This window comes from Limulus polyphemus, unplaced genomic scaffold, assembly GCF_000517525.1.
Source record: "Limulus polyphemus unplaced genomic scaffold, Limulus_polyphemus-2.1.2 Scaffold80, whole genome shotgun sequence".
Taxonomy (NCBI): domain Eukaryota; kingdom Metazoa; phylum Arthropoda; class Merostomata; order Xiphosura; family Limulidae; genus Limulus; species Limulus polyphemus.
Window position 1 is genome coordinate 213,077 of NW_013665690.1, and position 24,289 is coordinate 237,365.

The 24,289-nt window shown below is 32.4% G+C and overlaps 1 protein-coding gene across 2 annotated transcripts in view; it reads right to left on the minus strand.

The window, feature by feature from the left end:
- LOC106467382 overlaps positions 1–22,643 on the minus strand; it is a 56,506-nt gene extending 33,863 nt beyond the window's left edge. Inside the window, exons 1-6 of one of the 2 annotated variants that reach the window (XM_022396218.1) lie at positions 22,348–22,643; positions 17,289–17,374; positions 15,910–16,064; positions 7,457–7,587; positions 3,311–3,446; positions 1,146–1,255 (exon numbers count right to left, since the gene is read on the minus strand). In XM_022396218.1, coding sequence (XP_022251926.1) covers positions 1,146–1,255; positions 3,311–3,446; positions 7,457–7,587; positions 15,910–16,064; positions 17,289–17,374; positions 22,348–22,438 — 709 coding nt within the window. In that variant the 5' untranslated portion in view covers positions 22,439–22,643. Of the gene's footprint in view, positions 1–1,145; positions 1,256–3,310; positions 3,447–7,456; positions 7,588–15,909; positions 16,065–17,288; positions 17,375–22,347 lie in introns of those variants that run through there. The other variant, XM_022396224.1, reaches the window with a different exon arrangement.
- Between the last annotated feature and the right edge of the window lie 1,646 nt (positions 22,644–24,289).

Sequence of the window (24,289 nt, forward strand, 5' to 3'; positions counted from 1 at the left end):
TTTTGTGATCACAACTTAATATTCTAAATTACTCTACAGCTTTTTTCTGTATTAAACGTTGTTAAGCTTCTTTACTTTTTAATGCCTTTTTTATGACTAAAATGCTATGAAATTTTCCAAAGAGTACAAAAACTCAATATCTTGAAAATCACAGTGACATATACACCCATGAAAATGGCATGATATGAAAATGAGGGAATACCAATAAAAAATTAATGGAATTATAGATATTTTAAGATATTTCACTGTAATTTCTAACTTTAAATCTATTGCACAATTTTCAATTATTGTGATTTGTATATATTACATCTGATTTGTTTGGAATTTTGTGCAAAGCTACACAAGAGCTATCTGCACTACCCATCCCTAATTTAGCAGTGAAAGACTAGAGGGAAGGCAGCTAGTTATCACCACCCACTGCCAACTCTTGGGCTACTTTTTTACCAACATTTTAATGCTCCAACAGCTGAAAGGGCAAGCATGTTTGGTGGGATAGGATTCAAACCCATTTTAAATTGTATCGAAACCCAGTTTCTAGCATTGTAAGTCTGCAGACATACTGCTCTGCCACTGGGAGGGCTTTAAATTTAGGATTGTTTTTTTTTAAAACAAACCTACATTCGGCTATCAACCACGTTGACCACAGTGAATCGAATCCTGGTTTTTAGCATTGTAAATCCTTAATCTTACCATTGTCTCACCATAGGACTATATATTACATATGGAAAAGGAGACACAAATTTGTTCTAACTTAAGATCAGCAATGTATACACATTATTTACATGAGAAATGGACATCCAAAATCATCTGTAACATTGTAAAAGTAATTCACACTAAATATTTGTCCTTACTAGTTCTGAACAAGTAAACACACACACATATATATTAACAATGGCAAGGTATAATCATCATGATATTTCTTTTTAAGCTCGACTTATTACTTCCACACAAACCATTTTTTAGGTATCTCGAATATACATTAAAAAATATCAAATGTGCAAATTTCCAAATAAGAGGAAAACCATTTTATAAAGAAAGAATGTACGAATGCTTTGAATCTTGTGTTATTATAACCAATCACAAAGCAAGCACTGAGGGTGAAAACTATGCACTGAAGTAACCAAATGTTTTAAGTATGTACTTGCCATGACCATCTGCTAATGCTTCACAAGTTCCTATATGACCAGAACACAAAACATGATACATTTCTGAATTTTCATCTGCTAAATCCACTGGAGATTTTCCAGCAAACTTCCTGCAAAATTAGAAAAAACGAAAAGGTCAGCAAAGTAGTCTTTGTATAGCAACATAAACTAACTTTTGATTTATACAAAATGTTTTTAATAAAATGAAATTTCAACTTTGAATAAGGGCAATTAACACTTATGATTTACATCTACTAGAAAACATAATTAAAAATAGTGTACCTAACATATTATAACATTCACATTGTAGAGGTAAGTTCTGGAATGTGTAGTATTAGAAAATTGTTTATGCAATGGTTAGGTAAAAAATTGGCACTTGTCTCACTAGGTTTAATATGGTGTTGCCCCCCCCCCAAAAAAAAGTCTTCAAGACAGAAATAACTTAGCTGTCCAGTAGAGCAGCAAGATGTTAGAAGGTTTCAACAAAATGCTTTCACTATTCCTCAAAATGAATTGCCTCTAACTGCTTCAGGAGTGTTGCAGTTAGAATGTAGTACTGGAAGCTGGTTTCAAGAAAACCATATGTCTGTTTGATAGGACTAAGATTTGACCATTGAAAAAGTCAAGGTCAATTGGAAAATTCCATTGTGCTCATCAAATCACTTTACAATAAATAATAACTTGTAGATAAGTGAGTTGGTACCTTGAAAGAGTAATTACAAACAAGGTCAAGGTGACACATCATATCATGACTTTGGCTTCCAAGAACATTTTTTAGTAATTAGCTGTTATCCTGTATTTTAATGCAATAACCAGACCAAGTCCATACTAATAAAATGCTGCCCTTCCCATAACAGAACTGCTTGATAATACTTGGAACCAAACATTTATGATGCATGCTTTCTTAGGCTGTCACCACACATACATATGTCCATTTGATGACAGGAAGATGAATGTTACCTTATCTGATCAAATCATTGTTTGTCACTATTCCATAGCCTAGTCTATTGTTCACTGCATCAGTCCATGCAAAAATTCATGATTATAGGAATAATGATTGGCTCTACCACGATATCCCATAAATGATGATGTTTTTTTTTCTTGTGGAGTCACAAATCACTCATAATGGTCTTTCTACCACTACTGCTTTTTTTGTTCCTGAGATTTGATCAAATATAATGAACACTGACATTACCTTAGAGAATGCAATACCAATCTGAATGGTCTTAACATTTGAAATTAGCTCTTCCTGGAAAACATGATGTAAGGAAATGATGCAGAGCAAGGATGACTAGCCCTTACTTGCAATATACATGACATCTGGAAATAAGGCTGAATGTGCTTTGCATACTCAATGCACAGACTTATTCACATATGGAAAATACGTTCAAATGGCCAATGAAACTGAGGTGCTTTCATTTTTTGTCCAGTCCCTAGACATGTCTCACAGTTCAACTAAAACAATTAAGACTGACAAGAAAAGGTTAACACGTATATTTTAAAAACCTGTACACAGAAATACTTGTTAAACTAGAATGTACTGTAAATATCAGAGTTCTTTCTGTTTGAAGATGGAAACATTTTTCTGATAATTTCAATTTAAAACTCCAGCTTAAGACTATTGAAACTAGAGTTTTTGACTGATTACACCTCTTGATTGCTTTTCATACAAAAACTTCAAATAAACAGACTATTGCTAGATAGCTGATTGAAGCCTTTTATCATGTTCATAAATGTATATTAATAAATGATATTACTTCATGTTACCTTACAGTAGTAATAATTTTCATTTATGTTTCAACAATATCCTAAAATATATGCAAATTCTTCTTTTTGTATAATCTACAATTATGAAGTGCCCAGATGCACAAATATTAATATTTTGACATTTTATTGCATTTTGGCTTCTCAATTCTTTAAAATAGAAGGTACTTTATATAGTCTATGCATGTATGCTGTATAAAAATTACAGTCAACATTCAGGTAAAGATGTTTTGTACAAACACAAACCATTTCTGACTCAGCATGACAGGCATCTTAGATTATCACAAAGCATCATATTGTACTTACTTAATAATATGCTGTATATGCATTTCAATATCTTGAAATATAAGATATAAATTTAAAACAAGAAATACTCTGAACATTTTTCTACAAAACTTTACCCTTTAACTGCCTTCACGAAAGGATTGGCCCCTGCATCTAACAACTTCTCCACAACTCCAATATCACCACGTTGCACAGCATCATGTAAAGGAGTAGCACCCATGCCATTTACTGTATTTACATCAGCACCATAGTCTGTTTTTATGATAGAAAAAAATAATCAAATATAGACATAGAGTTTTTTAAGCAAACTGAAATTGCAAAATGTTTCTATATATATGCAATTAAAAATAAAATTTGTATGTTGTAAGCTTAACACCAGCTCTTTTTCTTTTTTTTTTTGTTTTTACAACAAATTATGAGAGAATTATTGAAAGACAAAATACGTACAGACCATTTTGAAAAATTTACCTATAAAGTGCAACGACCAAGAAAATTATGATTTAAAATAATTACACAGCTTTTCCATATTACATATTTATTCAATGTACTAAACAAGATAGTAGCATGGACTTCTATTTAAATGTTCAGTGTAATATTCTCTACAAGATGCAACAGATTCGAATGAGCTACTGCTAACAGTGTTATTTCAAATAATTCAAAACCACTGTCGTTTTTAACCATATTTACACAGGTGTGGGTCCAAGTGCGCGAGTCATGACTTTTTATAGTTATATATGTGAATAAACTTGACACCAAAACTTAGTTTATAATTTAAATTTTAATATTATATAAATCTTAATTTCTTAATCTCAAAAGAAAATATTTAAATAAATCCTTAATATTGAATTCTCTGTACCACGACACTTCTTTGATCCAAATTACCCATTTTAGATCTCTTTTTTTTTCTACTCCTATATGAACTCGTGAGTCTGGCATAAATTTCCCACTTAAAGTATAGATATTGCTAAGACATAAATGTATTGCTTTCAATCTTCTTGCTTTACTGAGATGTAGAACAAAAAATCAAACCCACTTAACATGCCTTATCACATCCTGTCTTTCAAAAGAATGTCAATAATTCTCTCCGAGGTTTGTTTTTGGATTATTTATAACAAACAGAAATTTCAATTTACTGCTTTCCACATCAAACTAGCTCATTAAAACTTCAGTCTTTCAATTATTTGGCCAACAGATTCATTGTTACTATTACTGAGATAACCTTGACCAGGTAAATGACTTATTTTAATAAACTTATAGGTTAATTAGAAACCCAGTTAAGTTCCAATAGTTTCAGGACATTGCTAATTGTTGCATGTTAATATTTTGTGTTACAAGTTGCATACTTGAATATCAGAAAAATAATTTTACATACTATGAACAATCCTACTATAAAATAAGGTTAATATTTGACACGGAATAAAAGATTGAGTGCAAGAGTCCACGTAATTGCTAAATTTCATTTTACGTTTCTTATTTATTTACTGTTAAAAAAAGTAACTTACTAAGTTATATAAGAAGACTTCAAGGTAAAAAATTAAAATAAAATTTTCTGTGAGATATGTATGTCAGCTGCTCATGCATCCTATAATTTGATACTTTGTTTACCATACTTTGAGCTATGCTCTCAATGGATTAATTGCTTTGCTACAATATTAGTAGTTAGACACAGTTGAAAAAGCAACAAAACAATAAAACTAAATGAAATCATCTGTAAAAATGTTTAAGGACCTAAAGCTATCAAGATAAATAATTGTCATTTTGATTTTGTTTGATATTTTTAAACTTTTGCTATAAATGATTTTGCTACAGTTAGTGTTAGGCTAAAGAAATTAAGAGATAAAGTTCTAACATAAAAACCTTTGATATTCATTTAGGATGCTGTCATGATATAAAAGCCTGTTGTTGGGTTTAAATATTAGTGATTATTTTATATTTGTGAGTGAAACTTTATTATTTTTAAGATTTGTTATAATAAGAGTTAAAAGCAGACGATTGTAGAAGGTTTTGTTAATAACTAATTGGTGTCAAGAATATAGAAAGTGGCCAGACGACTATGTAATAAAGATATAAATAGCCTGAGACGAGCGGAAAGCAGCAGACAGATAACAATAGACAGATAACAGTGAAAGAGAATATAGCTGTATGAAGTTAAGTACCATAGATGTGATAGGTCTAATGTTTAATATGTTAGAGTGAAACTAACAGTATAAAAAAGATAAGAAGGATAATTTTATTCCGTCAAAGCATGGATCTAAAGTAATTGAATCGGCCTGGGTACAGAAGACCAAACGAATTACGGTAACTTTCGCCACAACTGTAAGTGAATCACACACAGAATACTAGTACGATAGTAATATAGAGAAGATAGTTTGACTTGTCAACTGAAATTCTAAAGTAATTGAATAGGCCTAAGTGGACTTTTGACAAAATGAAGAGAACTATATATATAAGTAGTGTTTATGATATGCCTGTAATCTCTGTAGCGTAAAGACTATGTTGTACATACGTTTAACTTGTTCTGAATATATATATATATTATTTGAAAACAAGTAAAGTGTGTGCTATTTATTCATCATTGAACTTATCACTAACAAGTCACAGACACCTATTGTAGAAGAATCCTAAGCCCAACAACAACATAGTATATATCTATACTATTAAGAAATATACGTAAAAGCCATTTATTTCAACAATTGGCAAAAAGAACTTATATATATATATATATATATTATTATTATTTTTAAAATCTGACAGATGCCATGGAGATTATGTAAATGAAATATGAAACTGATTATGAAAAAAATATTTTTAATCTTAATACGAAAATCCCTTGCACTCAGATTAGTCAGAGTCTGAGTCAGACAAAATCACAGACAAATCTTTAATAACAATACTTTATTAAAAAATGATTTTCTGTGTACAACAGATTTTTCATGCTTACTAAAAGCATGCCAAATTTTGTGAAGATACACATAATAAATATATATAAATATAGAAAAAGTTAATAGTAGTATAAGATTTTTTAAGAATATTACTTGTTAGTTAACTAATATTATACACAGAATATTTCAAAGTAGTTTTTTTTTTGCATTGTTCATATTAAAGATGTTTTAGAGTTAGGAAACAGCAGTTATAATAATCAAGATTACTAATGAATTAAGCAACCACATGTGAATATAAAATCATTCCACTTTGTTTGCATGGGCAATATCTGGTTCATAAAAAGCCAAGCTGTTTACCTTAAAACTAGATTTTCTATCATGAAAACACAGAAAAAGTATCAAATCTTTACCACTGTAAATTAATCTGTCAAGAACATACCATTAACTCAGGGTTAGTAAAAAAGTCCAATAATGAGTTTAACGTAAATTTAAAAGTGGTGACAGAAGGTCAGAGCAATGACCTTACTTAGTACGAGTTAAATAAACATTCTCACTTAAGATTATCCTTGAACTGTATGCATCAATAACGTTACATTTCCGGGTCCTGAGAACAAGGAGTTCTTGTGTGGAACTTGTGACCTGTAGTTTTTGCTTAATGTGTCCACTATGTGCTACATACCAATAAGCAAGAAAACAACTGAAAATCCTGAATAAAAGCTGGGTAAAAATCACAGTAAGTCAATGTGCATTGGAGGCCTACAGCTGTACCAAATGAATCACCAGAAAGACATGTCCTCTACTCCACCTGTGGAATGTCTCAGCTTAACAGTAAGTATTGTTTTTCTATATGTAACTAAGATTTTAAAGGTTTGTTAAGTACCAGCTCTTAAGTGCTTTAATGTACTAAGACTACAATTATCTATTGTTAACAGAACGTTTAATTAATGTACTGTTTGATGTATCTATGTTTTCATTTAGAAACCCTCTGACTCATTTCTTATTCTCAAGTAAATTTAGTTGAGTTAGTGACCTATGTGAAAATCCCATTGACTGTATTCCTGGTATTTTAAATAAATGCTCTTTGAACAAGTAGCTGTCCCTATGACAGTGCCCATTACACCTGTCTGAATGAATTATGCAAATTTTATTTCTTCTACAAAAACAAATGTTAATATATTTCTATATTGCAAAAAAGGAGCATAAAATAGCTACTTTGGGGATTTGGAAAAGCTGCTGTATGGCCTCAAGTTTTCACTTAGTTTATGCATCTTCAAATAACAACATGTATAAAAAAATGCCTGAAAAACCAATGGATCCAACTTTGTACCAACATATATCTATCAAAACTGTGACACTAATATATTACACAACGATACATACCTAACAAACATTGCACAACTTCCACATTACTAAAGCTTGCTCCCCAGTGTAAAGCTGTGTTTCCACTACTTGGACAGTCTTGAGCATTCACACTAACTCCTGCCTGAAGCAGCTGAATAATTCGTCCTATACTGAACATGTATTAAAAATTTCTGATCAAAAGTAAGCTAAACATATTTTTATTTCCTTACAAAATATAACTGAAAAGAGAGATCATGCATAAGGGTTACACATTTCATAAAATGATAATCTTCTGAAAGAAAAAAAAAGATACTGTTGAAATATTAAATAGAATAACGATTCACAAGTTTAGATAGTATTTTTACCTACAGCAGCATGGTCTACTCTTACACACACTCATTATTAATTATGTTTATTAATTTAAAACATTTAACTAGAAAAACAAATATTAAGAGAAAAATTCCAATCCACCAAATCATATACATATAATAGGTTGGACCATCCTAACCTACAAAAATAGGGTACATGTATTTCCTTAGTATTTGCAGTTTGTCAGATAAGCTTAACTTCACAGGCAAGACAATTAAGAAAATTTTAAAGCGATTAAGTGTTCCACATGCATTTTACCAAGGAAAGTTAACATTTTCCTAAACTGAAAATGCATTTCTGATAGATACTTATTTCTGCTCACAAAAAGCTTTCTCGACTTGCACCCCTCCATCAGAACAAATGTTTGCTCGCCACTAGCCTTGTTACTCCCACTTATTACTGCATACTAATATGCAAATAATCATGCAGCAACCCTCCATTAATAGGAGTGCGACACTACCCCTATTGTAACTAGCACCCTCTCTAATTATGCACATGTTAATCACTTCCAGATTGGTCATAACTTACCAAACCAATTCACACCAGAAGTGGGGAGGACTGGTGGGAAATGTGAGAGGAGGTGTCTATTGGAAATACATTTTCAGTTTAGGAAAATGTTAATTTCTGATACAATATCTTAACTCCTCTCACAAAAAGCTAGAATCCCACACTGAACTGGTGTAGGGCCAGTGAGAAGATGATCCTCCTTTAGGAAGCACCAAAAGGAAGAACATGAGGTGTGATAAGGAATTAAACACAACACACCGGTAAAAGACTGCACCACTTCTGAGCTAGGTATACTCTTTGACCTTTAGTAATGTGTCACCAAAACGTAAAGGATGGGAACTTGGAGAGGTCCCCCCAAAAAAATACAGAAATAACGGGATCCCCTGGTGTAGAATGGCTAGGGTGCAACAGACTGTAAATGGGAGTTCAACCCCAACCAACACCTGGCAGCATCTGGAATTGAACATTAGGTCTGTGGTAGGAAGAAGGTCCTCTACCTTTCACATCAAAAATTAGTACAGGCATGAAAAAAGGATCCCGTACCAAGAACCCGTCTCCACATGTGCACACCTCCAACACAATCAACACCAGATCCACTGGGAACTGACATCTGGCAGATGGTAGGAAGGAGGAGAGCCCAGGTGGGTGTTCATCCCTGGTCCAAAACCTGGCAGCATTGGAAATTTTGCTGACCAGCCTTACACAAGGAGGAAGTTATGTGTCTCCTCCAGCTACAACCAACACCAGATCCACCAGGAACTGACATCCAGTGGACGACAGAAAGAGGGACTGCAAGTTTAGGATTGCATCTCCAGTCCTAACAGGGAATTTATCATCCAGTCTGCAGTAGGAGGAGGGTACCAGCCAAACCAATGTGAGGACTTGTATGCCTGGACCACCTACAACCAACACTCGAACCCTGGGAACCTACATCTGGAGGGTGTCTCAGCTGGAGGGGCAAACAGCAATATATATATGGCAGAGTGCTACATCCTACACCTGGTGGCATCTAGAATTTACATCAGGTCCATGGTAAGAAGGATGTCATGCCATTGAAAACCGCAGAATACCCCCACCCTACTCTCAACTGAGTGGTATTGTGCACACTCGGGATGACAAGACTCCATGGTCCACCACCCAGGCAACTAGAAAAGTGGCAAGGCCTCCTATACTCCACTAGAAGGAGGGAAATAGTGCATTGGAGAGTCCAGAGAACTGCAGCACCAGGGACAGTGCAATGGGTAACTGCAATACCCTATATTGAAAAGCAAAGTGATCACATTGACGGAATGCATCTTCCAACACCTGGCTGCATCTGAAATTGTACATCAGTTCAGTAAAACAAGCGTCAAAAGCCATGGATCATCAGAAATGGGCAGTGATCCCTGTCTGCTTTACTCAAGTTAGTCCACGAGTGTACGGTTCAGGACAAACACATTTATGAAGCAAAAGACCATAAGGTACACCTACAAGCAGTCCAACAGAATACCCCATTTTAACAGTGGGCATAAAATGACCTTTGATATGTTATTTTGTCACTTTTCCTACATTTTATAACAATGCATATAAGACATATTGGACAGAGTTGATTAACCAACACCTGGCAGGATCTGGAATTGTACATCAAGTCTGTGGTAGTAAGAGTCTCAATGTCACAGTCTAGCATATTCACTGGTCATACAGTGCAGATTTAAGACTAGGTATACCTGGTGAGGCAACACTCACCACAGAATGGGATCCAAATATACAATAAAAGCCCCTGCAAAGAAAAATGACCAGAGTACTTACCACCAGAGATAAACAGTTACAGCAATGATGATGTCCCCCAAGGGTAGATGGAAATGTGCAGCCAGGGACATGGTAAGGTGACAGATCTGATGGGATGAAAGCAAGAAAAAGCAACAAACATCAGGAGAATGGTAAGAAAATGGCAGGCAAATTAACTGGTGAATTCAACACAAAGGGGTAATGGGAAAAGGTCACAGGAGAGGTGAGAATTTCATTATGTGTCACATACCCTCAGAGAGCCCTGATCTGACAAAAGAGGTGGAGGGATCAGAAGATTCGAGAAGGGCAGGGGTGGAATGTAGGAAATGGGAGATAAGTACAGAACATAACATACCTGAATAACAAATCCACCAAAGGTGAAAAAGGTCTGAGCAAGTCCATTGAAACGACACATGACAAAGAAGCATATTCAGGAGGGGAGAAAAAAGGCTGTCCAAATCCAAAACTAAAAGAATACTGAAAAACTTGTAAGGACAATCAACAATGTGTTCTGATTGTTGCACGAAAGTGTTCAGCTCCTGACGGACCAGAACCGTCACTTTATGGGCCAAGAATCATAGTTTCGACCAGTAAGACATGGTCAAGAATTCCATTGCCACAGTAAAAGCAGTTATAAAAAACTGAGAGTACATAACTCCTGAAATTGAAAGAGGAGAGAAGATAAAATAATATAAATCATCAATCTCCAAGAAACAGAACAAAAATGTAAAATAACAAATTAACTGAAGGAGAAATTTACAAAAGTAAAAGGGTGTGGACAGGTTAATTAAACCATAAGCAAAAAACACATCTAATCAGTAGGACTGCCAATCAAGAAGTGATTAACATGTGCATGATTAGATAGGGCATTAGTCACAATAGGGGGTTGTTTTGCACTCCTATTGGTGGAGGGTTGCTGCATGATCATTTGCATGTTAGTATTCAGTAATAAGTGGGAGCAACAAGGCTAGTGGTGAGCAAAAATTGGTGCCGATAGAGGGCAGTACAAGTTGAGAAAGCTTTCTGTGAAAGACAGTGAGATATCAAATCAGAATAAAATCTGAGACATAATTTCTAAAATCATCTTGAAAATTGGATTCAATATATAGATCTCAGTATGGTTTCTAGAAAAAGCTTTTTGATGTAACTTTTGTTATTTTCTTTTTTACTTCTAGATGAAGGTACTCCTATTGAAAAAAATTCTGTATTACTTTCAGAGAGCTTTGGTAAGTTGCTTCATAAAAGTATATTTTACTTCAGAGTTGAATTTTTTAAAACTGATAGAAAAATTAACCAATGGATAAAATATTTGCTTGGAGAAGATAAATGATCATTTTTCCAGTGGGAAGAAATTTCAGGACTGGAAGAAAGATACAGTGGTACATGATTTGGGATCAGTGTACATTACTTAAGTGAACATTATAGATAGCTATATAGTCCGTAATATTTTCAAATCCGCTACTGGTATTAACATGCAAAAATGAATAATTCCATGAACAACGGTTAATTTTTTTTCAAAAGGTCTGTGAATGATTTGGCTGGAATGTAGATAATGAGCTAAAATGCTATTAAGAAGTGTAAAGTAAAAAATTTTGGAATATGAAGATTTGAGAAAACTTTCTTCTTGTTAGAGAGGAACACTGGTGATGTTATGGCCCAGCATGGCCAGGTGGTTAGGGCACTCGACTCGCAATCTGAGGGTTGTGGGTTCGTAACCCCGTCACACCGAAACACGCTCAACTGGTGTCCGAACTAGGATGTCAGTCCTACTCCCAGGTACTCACCTCCAACAAAATTTGGAGGTGTGAAAAACACCATACGAAACTACTACTGGTGATGTTGAAAAGACTTTTGATATAAATACTGGTATATGACTGATATTTTCAACTGAGCATATTCCAAATATTATGATCAGTTTTGGTCCCTTTATTACAGGAATGATAAAGACAAACTAAAAAAAAGAGTGCTGAAATTGGCTACTACAATGAAACTTGTTTTTTAACAAAATTAAGGGTACAAAAAGAAGTCTTCAGAGTTATGAATTATCTTCTCTAGAGATGAGTAGATATCAGGTGATTAAAACTGCTATGGATTTGGAAAGACTGTCTAATGGAACTGTTTAAGATGTGGAATGACAATTTGAAAAAAGTAAAAGCTACAGAGGTTTAGACTTTTTTCTTTGGCATAAGTATAGGAACTTATGAGTGAAAGTAAAGATGAATGTAAACAATATATAAACCTTACTATAACTCCTGTATTCACTGTTGACTAGAGCTTGGCAATTAATGGAATTTAATAATCAAGTAATCACTGCGTACATCATTTGATTACATTCAACTAAACAATGATTCTCACATGTCACTTGGAGAGTTTGAAGTAATCAAAAATATTAATATTCAAAAACTAATTTTAATTACTTGAATATTTTCATGAGTTGTGACACTAATTGATTAATGTGATCAATCTTGAATTAATCACAAATTATACAAGAAATCGTAATGGCCAAATTTCAATTACTTGGATAGTTGGAATAAGTGAAAACAATAGTTATCAGAAACAATACTTCAATTACTGGATTATTTTTGTGACTTTAGTCGATTTAATCATAATTTTGATTAATCTAGTTCGCCACTCAGCTCTACAGCCAACAAAGCTGTTTGGCCAATACCATGGCTCATCAAGCCAGCTGGGATAAGATAGATTCAGTAAACTACGCTAACAACAACTGTTATGGTGTCAACTAGACTGAGTTTGTTAAGTATAATTTTTTTAAGTATTTTATAAATCAGAATTATTTTCCTGTCAACAACAAATTATTACTTATATATTTTAACAACAGCAGTTTATTATTATTATTATTCATTTTTTTACTATAATCAACTTTTTGCTTATCATTCAGAAGAACTGTCAAACCAACAAGCTAGTCTTCTTTTTTCCATAGTGAATCAAGCAACCACAATGTTAATAGAAGATAACATTAGAAATCCTTGGAAATTATGAGTGAAAGCAAAGACTGTAACTGTTATATCCAGTGCCAACAAGGCCTTCCACCCAATATCAGGGTTCACTAGGCCTGCTGGGATATGACAAACATAGATGTAGTTGAGATGCTATGTATATTATCAAACTGTGTAAACAACGGCTTTTATGAGCTAGATTAAATTAGTGAAATGCAATTTTTATAAATTTTCATTTAAGCCATATACAAATCTGAATTAGGATATATTTTAATAACAAACTATTGTTTATTTATTTTAACACCAATCATTTATTATCACTATTATTAATTTTTACTTTAATTAACTTGAATCATCATCAAGAACAAGCAAGCTAGTAGTTATACATATATTGAATGTTTTGTTTAATGAATATGGTATTGGAGAGTGCACTAGCATTCTGTGTGTAGGGATGGTAAAAACACTCATATTAAATCGATACAAAAGTCATCTGGATTTTCTTCTCTACAAGTTGTCAGAAGCTAGATATCAAGAGCTACCTGGCACAGTTGCTCTACCTTTGGTGTATATGCTTGAAAACTGGCAAACAGTCAAAACCGAGATTTCTTATTTTTGTTCATCATCATCTTTCTTCAATAGAGCTATTGCCCATCTAATTCTAGCAATAACTACAATTTTATCATCAGTTGATAAAGCAAAACAGTCTTCATGATCTTTGACTACCTATTTTATTATTATTCTATGCAGAATTTGAAAAAAAAAGAAAAAATCATAATTTAAATGTAAACAATGTTATTACCCCTTGTAGTTAGCTTTCTTACAGAAATCTGGTGTTCCTTTAAAAAACTTAAGTACAGGATGAAACAGGAATTACCAGTCAATAACAGATTAAAATTAGATGACTGTAACATGTAGAATACTCAATGCTTTGTACACTATACAGCCATTGTCTTTAGGGAGCCAATTCCTATATTATGTATGAAGCGAAGGAGTAAAAAAAATCAATACACATACAGGTCATCAAAGGCTAGATATGAAGAGCTACGTAGCATAGCTGCTCTATCTTCAGTGTATATGTCACTTTTTAAATATCCAGAAAGTCCCAAAATTGAAAACTGCAAATATCCAAAACCAAGATTTCTTATTTTCTTTCATCATCATCTTTCTTCAACAGGCCTAACGCCTACCGAGCTCTAGCTGTAACTACAGTTTTATCATCATTTGACAGAGCAAAACAGTCTTCACAATCTTTGACTATTTATTTTATTATATGTAAAATTTATAAAGTTTTAGAATACATTCCATAACCTAGTAACCATGTATGCCATCTAATAAAAAAAATACAAACAAGTATAAGGAAAAACTTTATCACTAAATAAATAAGCTACATAGGAATGGCTATTGAACTTGAAAAAAGGAACCAAACAAGATAGAGATGGAAGTGCACATATCATCTGATTGGCTAATGATCACATAGCAGATTAAGCTGTCTACTTTACATGGAGAATAAAATCCCTATATTACCGGCAAAACAAATAGAACCAGAATTTCTAATTGTAAAATGTCACTCTACTGTAAAATAGTCATAATAGTAGTATTCAAAAGTTAACTACACGAAAGATATATTGATGAAAGCTGAGATTCTATTCAAACAACAAGCTATCAACAGACAAAATGGAAAAACCAGTAATGTAGGGATTTTATTCTTCATGTAAAATTGAGACAGCTTAGTCTGCTATGTGATCATTAGCCAATCAAGTGATATGTCAACTTCCATCCCTATCTTGTTTGGTTCCTTTTTTTCAAGTTCAATAGCCAGCCCTATGTAGCTTATTTATTTAGTGATAAAGCTTTTCCTAATACTTGTTTGCAGCCTTGCATAGCTTTTTTATTTTGCGATAATGTTTTCCTTATAATTATTAAATTAATCCTACGAGCAAGGGTGGGGGTCAAATTGTACATGCCATGATCTATTACAGAGTGCCATTCAACATGGTATTATGTATTTGAAGTCAGTTATCAATTATTCATTTTTACCCTACATTGCTAATTTAGTGACAGTTCGTGATAACTGTAGATATGCATTTGAGAAGCTTTAGAAGTTATGCAATATGAAAATTGTAGTATGGACAAAATTATTCTTATTCTTCAAATAAACATCAACTTGCATTACAATTTATCAGAATCCGAGTCAGACTGACATCATCAATTCACAGACATATCTTGAGTACAAATACTTTTGTAATGCATCTGATTTTTTTGTATAATAGACACATAAATTTTAGTAAAAGGTTGCCAAATTTTGTGTTGATACACGTAGCAAATTTGGAACTATTGTCAACATTCCTTATCCAATATGAGGTTCATATAATGCACTTTTATTGAATAGATGTATAGAAGTTAAAAACACATCTAGTCTGCATTCAATGTCTCAGTCATTTTTTGTAGATGGCTAAAGGAGCTTATGGGTTTGATACCTTCTATTATCCTGCTTGTTTTTATACAGAGATCTTTGTTATTTAATTTGGTTGTTAAAATTCCATTTGCAAATAAATTTCTACAAATAAGCCTTGAAACTGCAGTTAAAAATACATATTGTTATCTTACAATAAAACACCTGATAAACGTAAATTTACAAAATAAAATTAAAAAAGTAAACCTATAATGTATCCTTTGAAAAAAGTAAATCTAGAATGTATCCTTTGGAAAAAAGTAAATATTTTCATGCCCAAAGAAAAAGTGTTAACATTTTTTACTCATCCATTAGCAGTAATCAACAGCAGTTTTCATATTGGTGAACTGATAAAACAAATATCTAAGGTAAGCTGAAAAAAAAAAATTCCATTTTCCTTCCTTGCTTTTCATTATGGAATTATTTACAAATATTCTCACTCAGACTGAGCTGTTGCCTTCAAGAGTTCTTCTGCATAAACCATTGCCATTCTGTCTGTAGCCACAAGGTCTAAAGGTGTCTCTCCTTCCTTGTTCTGCACTCCAGGGTTAGCACCCGCTGATAGCAAAGTGCGAACAATATCAACATGGTCCAACTAAAAGGTACAAAAATATTCAACTGAAAACTGTTGACAAATAAACAGATAAAATAATAAAACACAGTATTTACTCATAGAAGTTTTTATGAACATTTTTGGAAATATGAAGATAGCATAATGCAACAAAACAGATTATTTTTAAAATATTTCAAAAACATCAATATTCTACAGCACATTTTGTGTTTCATTTAATAACTTCACTGTTACTTGGATTTTATAAAGGTGTTATTAATTAACCTCAGCAATTTTACTAACTAACGTGTAACCCATCAGAGGCACAAAAGTAGAGAATAGATGGTTTACTAGTAAAAAAGTAAAGTTATAAGTGCTGACAAAGTACCAAGATGAAGGAAGGATGTAAACTTTGATGGTGAGATGCCTCCCCCAAGAAAATTTTGAAAAACTGAGGCCAAAATGGTGTATTGTGGGGCACTTCTGAGCATCATTTATACTATTATATTTCTGGCTTGTAACAAACATACACTTGTAAGTCCAAATAAACTATATTATATTTTAAAACTTGTATCTTCCCTGGCATAATACAAGGTGATGCATTCATTTCTATTAATAATTACAACATGAACCACTTCAACATTATTTCAGTTTTAATTGATATGCAAGACATTTATGGCCTTAAAGAAATATTGAGAAGTTGCTTTACTGCCATGGAAAAACAAATATGGCTCCTGCCACTCTAATGGTAGTACAGTAATTAATGGCCACATTCTTGAAGTTTTTTGCAGTACTGCACAATATCTGCACAGTTTAAACGGTAGAGCTGTAAAAATTAGTGCCCTCTAACTGCCAGAAGTTTCTACTGGTGCACTCATGAATAATTCAATTTTGTATAAAATAATAACAGAAAAAGTTGTAATGTCATTATTTGTGTTCATTATGATGATATCTGGTGAGTTCATTTGCTAAATTAATCCTATGCCAAATTTCACCTTTTGAAATAATAAAATAAATCATAATTAGTTAAATTACTTTTTATCACAAAATGTTGCTGCTGCACTTTGTAAAAAATTTAAAATTACTTCCACTGAAAAAATTCTGGGAGTGATTACTCCTTACAGAAAAAAATTATCTGGAGCACTGTTGGAGCTGTCTTCAGTCCTAAGATTTGACTTTAATTTTAAAGACAGAAAAATTTATAATTAGAAACAGTATCAAACTTATTGTAACATGAAGAAGAAAAAAATGCATATATACTAAAAATACCTTGGTTGCTAAATGAAGGAGTGTTCCATGTTGGGTATTCAAATCATTCAGCATGTCAATCACTGATGCTTGACCTTCACTGTTACCTTTACATTTAACAAAGTAAACATATTGGTTAAAAAACAAGTGTAAGGCTTTTACGATAAAAATAGACTAAACATTAGAATCTCATTCAGAAATGTTAATTCACACAGTTCTATATTACCTATACCTATATTACATATACCATGCATGCACAAATAATATGAAATTGCATCCAATTTACAATCATAAGGTCTGAAGCATTTGCTAGATTACAAATGCCGAAAGCTTCTTGAAAATTAGAATTTTCATATGTGTCTATATATACCTGTAAGATAAAGAAAGAACACACTTAGTTGCAAGGGCATGACAGAAACTTAACGAAGAACAGTTGACCAAATAAGAATATGAAAATGCTGAATAAATACACGAGTTAATTGAAAATGCCTTCCAGGCTGTAATATGAAACCAACAATTCTTCTTATCAGTATTGAACAGATGTGATCATGATAGAGAAAAGCAATGAATGTTTATATCGGACACCAACCTAATGGAAGTAGCCTTATATAAAACGAGTAGCATAACTTTGATGGGAAGTAGCAAGTGGAAGAGTATGTGTAAAAAGACCAAAGTTAATTGGTTCATATCCATACATTCTGAGTTAATAGGCTCCAGACTCTATCTTCAACTAATGAATGTTGAGAAACCAATTAGTAAATTAGTAAATGGTTTTAGTTTGGTGAAAGATCACAATTATACCAATCAGCATGAAAGAGTCACGTGTAATATCAAGCAGTTTGAACTTCATGATGAGTCATAGTTATACTAAGAAAGTAGTATAAAATGCCATGTTTTTCATCCAGGGAGCAAATTCCCACTTAGCCCAGAGATGCCACCAGACAACATATAAGAATGGCAGTGCTTCAGAGTATCGAGAATATCCATTGCACAAACTCACTGTAAGTAATTATTGCTATGTCTCTCTAGTCTAACAATGTACTTAGCAAATGATGTATTATGTCTGAGAATAGGGTAGTGTTACAAAAGACTATCATTATAGATTTAGCAAAACTAACTCAGAAAAAATATAGTTGTTGAAAGGTATTCTAGAGGAAGTTTTAATTGAATTGTTTAAACAAAATTATGTTTGAAAGTATATCTCATATTAACCTAATTGATAATTTGTTTGTTATAAGTGTCTATGTTGATGAATCTTGCAGAAGGTTTGATAAATAAACAGTTAACCATTTTGATATAGAATTATTTCACGACAATTTTAGTACTATTGATGTCAATGAATATTTGAACATTTTCAATTAAACCTTTACATTATACTTCAATAACCAGTTCCTGAATGAATTCTTTATTTCAAATGTTAACTTCTTCGAGTTAGTGGCTTGTGTGCATAACCCACAACTACATAACCTGGTAATAAATAAATTTGTAGCCTGTGTGAAGTTGGCCAAATGACTACACCTACTGTCCACCTATTACAACTCTGTTTGCATAATTATAACATACAAATATTCAAACAAAGATTAAATTTACCTTAAAAAAAACACACCTGAATATTTCTTCCAAGTCAATTACTAATAACAAACTAATTAAAAACTTTCCAATTTCAATCTTTTCCACAAAAAATTAAATCATATGTATACACATAAATTTCTTGAGTGTGTATGATGGATGTAGATACTCTATTAGATGTTAAATTTCTGTATGTTTTTGATAGTATTCATCACGTGATGATGGCTTACAAAATATTTTGCAATATGTTGAGGTAGTAAAAGCCAACTTCAAAGCCATGAGACAAGATTTATCATTAGACAAATGGACTAATGAGTTTATAGGCAATGTGGAGCAGATCTGGGATAATTTTACAAATTGCTTATAAATCAAGATAAGCATGTTTTCAAAAGAAAAAGAAGAGGAAAAAAAGGTATTGGGAAAGGTGTAACCTAATTTGCTTACTAAAGAATTTAAAGGATAAATACTATAAGTTTAAGAGGCTTAAATTGACAGTTAGGATGGGAGATTTAAAGAACTATATAAAAAAGTTAGGGATTTGGTTAAAAAAGAAATAAGAAAATCCTAAGGACTACTGAGATTTAGCTGGCTGATAATGTTATAACAAGGATTTTTCATGTATTTATATAGGAAATTACAAGTGAAGGTAAAGAAGACTGTAATAATATGTCAACTACAATATATATGTATATATATATACTATATCCAATGCCAAAAAGGACTTTCATCTAATACAAAGGCACATCAGGCCAACAGAGTTACAACAGACACAGTGCTGTGGTTGAGATACTATTTGTATTGATGTAACGGATTCTATTGTTTATTGGGTAGATTCTTTTGGATTATTTTTTAAACATATCCAGTCCATGTGACAATAATAAATTAATTTTTTTTTCTCCAATAATGTTTGCTACAGGCATCATTAACTGGTACTATGGTAAGTCTTAACTTCAGATATGGTGTTTAAACATAAATTTCAAAGATTAATGAACACATAACTTACTTATAGAATTTCTTGCTAATATATTAATAACAAACACCTTAGCTAAATTGAAGACACTTACATGTAATAACTCTCACTCATTAACTACTACTATTTTTTAAACTGAACCACAATGATTGAATTCTCATTAAATCATCATTTTATTAATTCTTGTAATTACATCATACTCTTATTTCTACATTATACTACATAAAACTTCTACATTCTAAACTTAATGAAATTTCTAGATATTGCATCATGCATCCTCTAGTAAACAAACATCTAAATTAAAATATTATAAATACAGCTTACAACAATTATGATTAAATGCATGAAAAACAACTATTATTGTGTGAACTAAATTAAGTAAATAGTAATTAGGCCAAGTAAAAAAAAAAAAAACAATGTTTAGCATCCCTAATCGCTTCCATTTTTGCAGCCACCTCCCCCCCCCCCCACACACACACTTCTTTTGGTGATTTTTTCCTTTTTTGAATTACTGTTTTTCAATCATACAAAGATGACTTATGAATAAAAATGAAATGAACACAGTTGATTCATTTTGCCCTTTTTTGTCATAAATTCTGTATCATTTTGATGAAAAATGAAACAAAAGGCTTATGTTTGACATGACCCTTTGAAAACAAACAACAATCATGAAAAAAAAGGACCTCCTTTATCCATTTTTCAAAAACTCCAGATGCTAAAAATATTTCCTTTATTAGTTGGCCTTATTATCAATTTCATTAGTCATTTACAAATCTGAATTAGGGTATGAATTCTTATAATTGAAGACAGTTTTATTCTTCAAACAGTGTGATTAACTTGTGGAATGAAGTGCCATCAGCAATAGTGGAGGCAAGTACTTTACAAGTTTAAAATAGAAATCAATTACTTCCTTAAAAAATAAAGGATGCATTTATGTTCTTTACTTTTTCTTAAAGATGGATGTGCAGGGACTGTTGAAGAACCAAGAGATCTTTTATTATCTGCAAGTATGTTATATTTCCTCCAAAAAACAATCATCATCATAGCATCAAAGTGGCTGGCATCTTGCACCATTATTATTTTACTACTGAAATTTCTCCAATATGCTTTGAAACATTAAATGGTACTTTCCTGCCTAAATCCTTAAACATTTTCTAAGTCAGGGTTTCTTAACTTTTTACACCTCAAAAAGACCCACTTAGTTATTTGACACAATAGTAAAGGCCCACATATGCAGTTGATAATCCATTAGTTTAGGACAGCCACAGTTGTCCCCCTCCATGGTGGTGCATAACTGTGTATCTCATGGTCCACCATTTGAGAATCACTATTCTAAATCATGATTTTTATGCTACATGATAAATCTAATATTTCTATTAAATAATAATCTTATTAAAATACAAATTATAAGTTAAATTCACATAATGTGCTTAAAACCTCTTTTCTTTGTGTAATTGTTCAGGTTATCAAGATATCTGCAGGTGTAGGGGATAGGTTGGCTCATTGGATACAACTGGCTAGAGATATAAGAATGCAGAGGTTGTTATAAATAGAGTTCAGTAAAACTGGATTAATGTCATGAGTGGGGTACTTCAGGGTTCATTGTTAGAACCTTTGCTCTCTTTGATTTACATCAATGACATAGATAAATGAATGGTCAAGATATTATTTAAATTTTTTTATGACATTAAAGTTTTGGATGTTGCTGGCTTTGAGGAGGATGCTACTGCTTTATAAAAGGATTTAAATTTTTTGGCAAGTTGGGCAAATGAATAGCAGACTTTTAATTATAATAAATGCATGTAGGATATCACAATTTGAAATATTAGTATAATTTTTATGGGAATAACATTAAGTGTTATGAAAGAAATATATATTTATTTGTCGATAGATTGGTTGGCTTTTGGAGTGTGTTGCCTTCAGATGTGATAGAAGCAGTTAATTTAAAGGAGTTTTAGGGCAAGCTTGATAAACACTTGAATGATAAGGACTGGTTTTGAGTTTCTATGTTTGATTTAGTAGGTAGAAGGGGCTACATGGACCAAAAGGTCCCTGAATGTCCTTTAAATTGTTATATCTATTTCCATACCTTGACTCAATAGCCCTCAATTCACAATAATATTCTGAAACTGAAATAAGACAAGGCTCAAGCCTCAGACAAACAACATTCTGTGGTGGATGTCAAAGTACCCCCAGTTACAAAATTTGCACAAGATTCGTTCTTATGCTTATATTAGTTATACTTACAGCATATAACACAACAAGTAGCTGATCAAGGTAAGAACGCACCTAAGCATCTTTCTGAACCATCATTATCACATGGCAGTAAGAAATAAACACAGACAACCAAACTGCTCATAGATCAACTGCTTCTACCTCTACTTTCTAAATTCTAGTGCTAGTACTATGTCAAGAATGTATGCAATCTGGCTCGATTTTAGTACCATTCACTTTGTTCAGCCTCACTGGCAGTAATAACATGCAGAAAAAAACTCGTATCGATTTTTGAGGTAACTTGTAACTCTAAAACTCTGCACTCACTTTTTTCAGATGCTGATATTAGTGAACGAACAATATCAGTTCTACCGTTTGACACTGCTGCAGTGAGGTTTTCTACAAATTCCTTTTCCATGATACAGGTAAGACTATAAGTATAACTTGCTTTAGGAGTAAAACTTCATGTAACGTAGCGTTTATATACTACTATTATTATCAGATTGTTGAATACTTTGATTCATAGTACAATTATTGATTTAAAAAATGTAACCATTAATTTTAAATCTCTTTATTACAAAATGACTTCGTTGGTCCTAACAGCAATACGTCACTTTGACCAACTAACAACAGCAATGGTTGATATCCCACGTGGCCTAACTTTAATAATAATATCAACTCAATGAACAGATATACATAAAGTTTTGGCTCAGAAATTCAATTTAGTAATTTATATATAACTTCCAATAATAAATTGATAAAGTTAATTTGAGTACAAAAATATTTAAAAAAGTTTCGAAAACAGAACTGTGACAACAATACAATGTGAGATATTATAAAAAAATCGTTTGAAATTGATAATATTTCACTAAAACATATATGTAAAGCCCAATTATTAGCATGAATGTTACATATTCTTGAAATTCCTATATAAATAGAGGATTAGTGTGTAAATAAAAGACATTTCAAAACATCATAGATGTAATGATTCAGTTTCCAGAGTGTTTCAAATGCAAAACATAAACAGAGAAGATTTTCCAGAAATAAAAACCTCTAATAAAATTATAAAAAAGGAAAAGTTTAAGTTTAAGCTATTTTTCAAAATGGGATGTATTTTAAGAGTTTGTTTATTAATGACACTTTTTAATAATGAGTTCAATATAAATATACTAATAAAGTAGCGCCCCCCGCAGCTTAAACCGTGGTGCTTTAGGAGACATATTTAGCACTTATTATATATTTGGTTCACGGAGAAAGTAAACCAAAAAATCAACTGTTTTTGTTGTCGTTATTTTTTTATTTTTTTTAGTAAAATCAGGGTCATCGCCAAATGAGGCAAATCTAACGCAATAATAACAACTTATATTAGACCACTGATTGAATATGGAAATATGGTAGCATGCCCAATAATAAAGCAAACTATTAGTAATACATGCGTGCAAAATATACATACAGACTACTCTTTCTCTAGAAAACAGGTTGTTTCGGGCACTGATGGAGTAGAACATTTGGTGCCCAATCAGTGATAGTAGATTTTCTCGGGGTATTCCCTCCTCCACATCCAGTTCTATGGCATTGAATTTATAGATCCCTGTCTCCCTGAAATCTTAGCCGTTAGAATTTACCTACTTAAAACTAAACATCATCTGGAATAACACCTGAGGACAAACAAACTGATACAATGACAAAGAAAACGAAGACGGGCTTTCACGAATTTATCCACAACCATGTATTTTCTTTTTTTAAGCTTACCATATACCAATAGTATTTTGGTTTGTTTGTTTGTTTCATGCAGTCATTTCAATAATCTCCAAAACCCACGAGCGTAACGAAGAGAGAACTGCTATCTCTGAACGAACTCCCCTAGTTTGTTAATTGTGTTTAATTTTAATATATTGTTGCGACAGCGGAAGTCACGTGACTCTGGTAACACGTAATGAGTATCTCGAAGGTTCCTGAAGGCTCAAGTGTTTGCCAGACGCCCTCTATTTTGTATATATATAAGACCGGCAAGAAGTGACGGAACAGACAATTGCACACGGGCAGAAATAGAGACGGACAATTGAGTCAAGCGCAGTAGTGACCGTAAGTAAAGTGCGTGAATCGTTGTGAATTATAGCGTGTGTTTAACTTAAAGTGACTGTGGAAATTAAATGTATTGCAAAGCTGTATTGAGAAAGAATAAACTACTTTTATTTAAGAAAGGACTTGTATCGCTAAAGTTTCTTCCGATAGAAATTATACGGGAAATTAACAAATCACCAGTGAC